We start from the raw sequence: 7194 nt of genomic DNA on the forward strand, positions 1-7194 counted from the left end.
TTTTTTTTGAGACGGAGTTTCGCTCTTGTTGCCCAGGCTAGAGTGCAGTGGTGCAATCTTGGCTCATTGCAACCTCCACCTCCTGGGTTCAATAGATTTTCCTACCTCAGCATCCCGAGTAGCTGGGATTACAGGCACGCACCACCACGCCTGGCTAATTTTTGTAGTTTTAGTAGAGATAGGGTTTCTCCATGTTGGTCAGGCTGGTCTCCAACTCCTGACCTCAGGTGACCCATTCGCCTCAGCCTCTCAAAGTGCTGGGATTACAGGCATGACCCACCACGCCCAACCCAGAATGGCACTGGCACTCTTAAAATTTAAGAGAGTGTCTTTAGACCTTCAGACATTCAAGCCTTAAACAGGGCCGATACTCTAATATCCCTGCTGGTGATATCAGAGTCCTTCTGGAACCTGAGACAAATTTTTCTCCCACTCACCAGGCAAATAGGTGTCAAGAGAAAAAAGTTGGGCTGGGTGCAGTGGTTCACACCTATAATTCCAGCACTTTGGGGGGCCGAGGTGGGTGGATTTATTGAGGTCAGGAGTTTGAGACCAGCCTGGCCAACATGGTGAAACCCCATCTTTACTAAAAATACAAAAATTAGTTAGGCATGGTGGTGCATGCCTATAATCCCAGCTACTTCAGAGGCTGAGGCAGGAGAATCGCTTGAACCTGGGAGGCAGAGGTTGCAGTGAGCTGAGATTGTGCCACTGCACTCTAGCCTGCGCAACAGAGCAAGACTCCATCTCAAGAAAAAAAAAAGAAAAGAAAGTTGAGGGTACATAGGATGTCCTCTGTCACTGAGGAGAGGAGAGGACTAAGAGGAGCTTTTTTCTCCACTCTCTTGTCATTAAGAAAGATGTCTGGCTTTGGCCTTGGGCAGGAAGCCAGCAAGTTAACAGTGGCGGGAAAACAGACCTAGGAGGACGGAAGGGAGGCAACAGGCCAAAGAGAGCCAAACTGGAAGACAGACATACTTACAGTTCCCTCCCACCCCATTAGACTGAACTCCTCTACCCCCTCCACCTCCGTAAAACGCTGAGGCAGGGCAGGAGGGATAAAGGAAAGAGGAAACAGTGAGGAGAAGGCTTTGGCTCTAGCTCCGACCTACATTCCTGGCTATTCCAATCATTTAGAGAATGTCACAGATCTAGGGCCAGCTGGGGAGGGGCAGTCATGGGGACCCTGTCTGGGTACGTGAATGGGGTGTGAGGAGATGGGAAGGTCCTTCTACCCTCTATTTCCTATTTAACTCCACTTGATGACTATTTCTATCTACCTGCTTCTCTAATTCTGGAATTTCTCTTTGAAACGTTTATCTCAATCCCACCCATATCTCTTTTAATTCTACCCTAGTCTGCTGGTGACTATTCACTCTCCTTTCAGAAGCCAGAAAAACCCTAGACACTGGGCTCCTTATTGCTCTTAGAGACTGAGCAGGAGACTAGCTGGAGGAGACGATGGGGAAATGGTTGCCAGTAGAAGATAAATTGAAGGCCAAATGCAAATGGGGGTGCCTACTGCCAGGAGGTGGTAGGAGGTTATACTTACCACTGAGTGAGCGGCTGGGAGAAGAGTGCTGGCTGTTGGGGGTGCTCACCGAGGGCCCCACTGGGGCCCCAAGGAACTCCTTCTCCAGAGATGAGTCCCCGCTACCTTGGAGGAGAGAACAAGACGGCAGGTAAAGCTGAAGCTAGAGTTATCTACTATCCATTGCCTAATCTTTAAAAAAAAATTCAGTTAAATTTCACAAACATTTCCTTCATAGCCATGTACAAGGCAGTATTGTATGCTGGGCACCACACCTTGCGCCCCCGCCAGTCTGGATGCCTGGTGCTGCCTTCCGTGAGCTCAGTGGCTGGGCCTTGCCTACCCTACCTTTATCTAGGCCTGAGGGGAAGAGCATCACTGCCTGACGTCCACAGGAAGCAGGGCTGGGGCTGGGCGCACCAGGGCGGAGAGGAAAATGGGGGCCGCACAAGGGACAGATGTTCAGGACAGACATTCTTCCCTACTGTTCCTCTCCAGGACCCCAACCAGGTTCAGAATCTGCAGGAAAGGTAACTGGAATTGTCCCTGAATCTAATGATAATATTAGTAATAATAATAGCAGTTAATATTGAGTACTGGTTTTATTCTATGCACTTGAAATAATCTCATTTAATCTTCACAACTATATGAAGTAGGTGCTAATATTATCTTCATTTTTTCAGATGAGGCAACTGAGGTACAGAAAAGGTTATGGGTTATGTTCCTTGTCTAAGGTTACATAGCTGCTAGTGTGGAACTGAGATCACAGACAATAAGCGTCCATGTCCTATGGACCCATTTGGGGGTCACCATCTTAGTAGGGAAGAATTGGGCCCCTTAGACTTTCTAAATTCAGCAAAAATTTGGCTGCTGTAGAAAGCCTCCTACTGATCTGATTCCAATCACATGTTTACTATTTTATATTCCTTGACAGTTAAGTGATCAATTTATTCTCAGTATATTTGTTTTAATTTTTTGATAAATTGTTTTGTAAAAATGCTTTTCGAGGGTTTCACGACATTTTTCAAAATCAGATAACACACCTAAAGAAAGATATTAATGTCTTTTTAAAAAAAAATCCCTCCTCCCCACAATCTTCTGCACAAATACATAGGTGAAATAAAAATACAGGTAGATAAACACACACAGACACAGCACATATGTAGATACATATAAAGAGAACATACCTACTGGGATAAACATACTGGTAGCCTTCTACATTATCTGCTAACATGAACATGCATGGATGTGTGCACACAGGCCTAAATATGGAAGAGAGAGAGAGAGAGCAAGAGAGACAGCAAGAGAGCAGGAGAGAGAGAGAGCCTAAAATTCATCCCTAAAGTCCACCTATTAGTACTTTACCCAATTGCCCAGCTATGCACATACTTACTTTCACAAAATAAAGATTCCATTATAAAATGGTTGGAGTCTTGGGCCTGAGGCAAGAAATCCGGAACACACCCTCCTGAGGGATCCCTCTCCAGCTTTGGTCAGTGGGAAGAAAACAACCACTCAGGACTTTGGGACCATTTCCCATTCATATCCTCTCCTAAAGTCCCATTTCCCCCATTCTATCCCATCAAAGCCTGAGGAAATTTGTTCACTATCTATAGAAAAAGCCTTATGGCTTGAATCTGAGTTTTCCCAGCTGGGGCTCTTTAGGTGAACCACGGTTACCTAAAAATGCTGACCAAAATCAGAACCAAACACATATCATGAAGCAAGCATTTCAGGATTGTGGGTTAAGACTTGTAGACTCAGAGCCAGTTTTAAATATGTCCTTTCAACTAAGTGTAGAATTTACTAGGGTTAGAAGGGCTGAAAAGGGTATCTTCTTATTCCCTTTCAAATGTTAGTGCTGACTTGCCCTAAATCACTTGATGTTACTAATCAGGGAAAAAAGGGCACTGGGCTTTGAGGCCTTGACCCTAAAAGGATGAGTGAGCTTGTTGGAAATCCATCGCTGGTCCCAGCTTATTTGGCTGAGGCTACCTCTTGAGGCCAGGAATTTGCTATATGGAGGAAAATATATTTAAAAGTACACTTAGAAACACTGAGGGGAAAGCATCCTTTGTGGCTTTCCCAATGAAGGCCCAGAAACAGGAAGAGGAGCAGGAGTCACACCAGTAATTCAAGAGGCTCTTTGATGCTATTGCCCTCTCTAAGATTAAGGTAGGAGGAAAAACAGGCTCAAGTCTACTTTCATGGGGCTAATATATAATAATGAATCTATTTCAGGAGTCAGAAAGTCTTTCTTGGGCACCAAGGATTTTCAATTCTAGCTCAAGAGTGACGGGTACTAGAGTAAGATTTAGGAAGTTTAGCAGTTCCTCTCTCAGCTCCAGAAACCCCAGAGAGGGAATTTCAAAGTCTGGGACTCCCAAGAAATCCCAGACTGTCAAAGCCAAGAATTAAGGCTGCTCTTAGGTCTCTGAGAAATTTTCTTGCTCAAAGTCACCATAGATTGGCTAAACCCTGAGAGGGCAAAGCCAAATCATGAGGTTCACATCAGAGGAACTGGGAGGTAGGTAAAGGCTGAAAAGCAGGAGGAGAGAAAGGAACTGGGAAACAGGCCACAAGCTAAAGGTGTTTCACATGTTAAAGGAGACTAGCCCTCCGCTCCTGCTGCCTTTCCTCGAGACCTTCACATAGTGGCTACCTCTAGGGAATAGCCATGAGCTTGGAGAACCTCCACACTGCCTTGCAAGGGACCTCATCATAACTGCTTTCCCTTTCTTGACCATGGGCTCCAGGGTGGCAGGATCCTAGCCTGCCAGCAGATTATAGTGGGTACAAGAGCAAAGAAAGACGCCCATCCTCAGCTCTTTTGTGGGGAGGAGGCTGAGGCCCCTCAGATCTCTGTTCCAGGCTGAGGCATCTGCTTGCCAAGGCTCCTCTTCCTTACCTTGATTTTCTCCACTACCCCTTCCCACCCAGGCCTGTCTCGGCATTTAACCCCAGGCAGCTCTACCTCTATCCCCAAGGCCTAATAAAGATGTCACCACAGGCTCCCACTGTCCAAGTCGCCGTCTTTGCTTAGCAACACCAAACACCCTTTCCCATCCTCCGCAAGTATAAGGAGGAACGCCCCCTCCCCCGCTACACACATACATACACACACACACACACACACACACACACACACACACAGCCCCCATCCCCTCCATCTCCTCAGGCTTGGGAGTTGTTACTGAATTGGCTCCCTAGCCCCAGCACCCTCCTTCCTCCCTCCACTAGCCGCCTTCTGCCTGAACTTACATTATCCTTCCCTTGCCGGTGAGACCCTGGGGTGCGAACGCGGCCGCCGCCTTGGAAACGGCGAGGGAGTGCGGGTGGTGTATGCATGTCTGCGTCTCAGTGGCAGGCAGGGGTGAGCCCAGCCACTCACCTTCCAGGAAGCGTGGATTCCTGGAAGTGAGGGGACCCGCCGTCATTTCGCAGGCAGCAGCAGCAGCAGCAGCAGCACGGTGAGCAGAGGCCCACGGCTGCAGCCAGCAAGAGCAGCTCAGCCCAGGGTGTATGTGTGTTGAGTGTGTGTGTGTGTGTATGTGTGAGAGAGAGAGAGAGAAAGAGAGAGGGAGAGAGGCACAGAGAGAGGGAGAGGGAGAGGGGAGAGCACGCTTGGATGTGCTTGGGGAGGGGGCTGGAGAGAATGTATATGTGTGTATGGTGGGGGAGATGCTAGGCTACAGCATCCCTTTTCCAAGACATTGAAGGGGATAGGGGGTGGGTGTGTGCACAGGGAGGGAAAGGCAGATGTCGTTGCCCTCGTGCCCAGCAGACAAAGAGGAACTGCACAACAAATGCCTGAGAGAGGCAAGACTGTGTGCAAGAGAGAGGGAGAGAGAGAGAGAGAGAGAGATGGATGGGCCTGCGGGTGGGAGGGAGAAAAGGGGGGCCCCAGGGAAGGCCCAATCCTGTGCCAGCTGGGGAAGCCAAGGCCCCAGAGGTCATGGGGCCCAGGACACGGACAGCTTCAAGGCTCTCAGATTGGGCAGAAAGCCCCTCCCCCACCAAACTCTTTCCCTCCTCCTCCAGGAGGAAGGTTGCTCTCTAGATCTGGGGACTGACAGCCCCCTCCTTTCCAGCAGCGAGAGGGCCCAGCACAGTCTGGTGTCAGGCTAGCGTTGCTCTAGGGCCCTGAGACTTTTCAGATCTGCGGCAAAAAGGCTCCCCACCTCCCCTCCCTCCTGTGCCCCTGGGGCCCCAGCAGCCTAAAGCCCTGGATGAATCCACCCTCTATCAGGACAAGGCCTCTGCTCCCTTCCTTTTCAGAGGAGCTGCTCACTGACAAACTGACCTACTTTGGAAGACTACATTTTCTGATTCCAAGAATTTGGGGGTGGGCGGGGCTCTGAAACTTTGGGCTGCCTACCCCTGAATCCCTTTCTACTAAAGTTCTCTTAAGCATTTCATAGTCTCAGAAAACTCACTGCTCAGTCGATTAATGGCATCAGCTGGGTTTGAGCAACTCTGTTTTGCTTGAAAGGTAGGGAAATGGAGGGGTGGTTATCTGTGCCATAAAATAGATTCCTGCTTATCTCCCCCTCTTCCCTGTTCCAGAAGGGAATAATCTGTACCTTTAAAAAGAGAAAAAGGGAGAAAAGACAGATTTTCTGAATCAGGTTCTGGAGGAATTCAAATCTCTTGGAAGAGAAAGAGAGATACCCTTTTCATCAAGTGGCCAGATGCAGGAAGGTCACCTGTAGTGGAGCAGAAGAGCTGTGATGGCCTGTGGAGGCCCGCAGTGTGCTTCAGGGGAGCTGCGTGCTGCAGCCTTTCCCTCTGCTTCCATATGACTCTTCCAGGAGAGAGGGGTCAGTGATGAGGGCAGCTATGCCCAGTCCTAAGAGGGGTACTTTTCAGAGCTAATGGTAGCCCTACCTTGACTTTCCCCTTTCCCTTTCTAAGGTAGCTGCTTACATCTAGAATTCTCAGAGTACAGATGAGGAGTTCCTGGCCTCCACTTCCGTTCAAAAACCATCCTGTGCAGAGGCCACTTATTATCTAGGAAATGCCAATCTGCCAAAAGCAGGGAAAGCTTGGTTTCATAGCACAGTGAAGCAAATCACCTTAGAAGTTTTCCACGAGCATCCAATATTCTCCATGAACAGGTCTGAAAAGAGCTCCACGGGATTTGTAGTTTCTTATTTGCCTGCTTTATGGCAGGGACTGGATTTTATCCGAGTGTTCCCCAGCACTAAACAGGGTCCCGAGTGTACTTGTTGCACAGTAGTGGTTTTCTGAATAGGCTTAACTAAGGAGGAGGTAGTAGGACTGGCTCGCTCCTCACAAGGGCCATGACTTTTGTTCTAATAAAGTCTCTTCTAATTAAATGAGTCTACCTGCTCCCTGTCATTCTGTCAAGCATGTAGCAGGTATTGAATGCCTTTACCCATTCCAACTCCTTCCCTCCTTAAACAAGAAAGGGGTCAGAGTCAACATCTTACCTTACATTACCCGGGTGTTGCCAATGACTCTCATATGTGTTTCTGACCCATCTTGCTATCTCCTTTAGTGCATGCCAATAATTCCTTCATTGGTCCTACTTTAGAGTAAAAAATAAGCTATAGGTCATTTCCATAATGGTGCTTGGGTTTCTGATAGGGATACTCATCACGTCAAAACCCAATTTTGGTTTCTTTTTTTTTTTTTTTTTT

General features: G+C 48.1%; 1 protein-coding gene and 1 long non-coding RNA gene across 8 annotated transcripts in view; one reads left to right on the forward strand and one right to left on the reverse strand.

Annotated features, from left to right (window-relative positions):
• The window catches only part of IKZF4 (IKAROS family zinc finger 4), a 32713-nt gene that overhangs the window by 11672 nt on the left and 13847 nt on the right, over nt 1–7194 (reverse strand). For 3 of the 7 annotated variants that reach the window (XM_017519388.2, XM_017519387.2, XM_037735179.1), the window contains one exon: nt 1553–1657. In XM_017519388.2, the coding sequence (XP_017374877.1) occupies nt 1553–1657 (105 nt within the window). Of the gene's footprint in view, nt 1–1552; nt 1658–2924; nt 3019–4792; nt 4917–6984; nt 7080–7194 lie in introns of those variants that run through there. The other 4 variants (XM_037735180.1, XM_017519392.2, XM_037735182.1 and 1 more) reach the window with 4 other exon arrangements.
• The window catches only part of LOC108296802, a 13525-nt gene continuing 11234 nt past the window's right edge, over nt 4904–7194 (forward strand). Inside the window, exon 1 of the long non-coding RNA XR_001821981.2 lies at nt 4904–5001. This is a non-coding gene — a long non-coding RNA (uncharacterized LOC108296802). The remainder of the gene's footprint in view (nt 5002–7194) is intronic.

The sequence above is a fragment of the Cebus imitator genome, unplaced genomic scaffold, assembly GCF_001604975.1.
Source record: "Cebus imitator isolate Cc_AM_T3 unplaced genomic scaffold, Cebus_imitator-1.0 Scaffold741, whole genome shotgun sequence".
Classification (NCBI taxonomy): Eukaryota; Metazoa; Chordata; class Mammalia; order Primates; family Cebidae; genus Cebus; species Cebus imitator.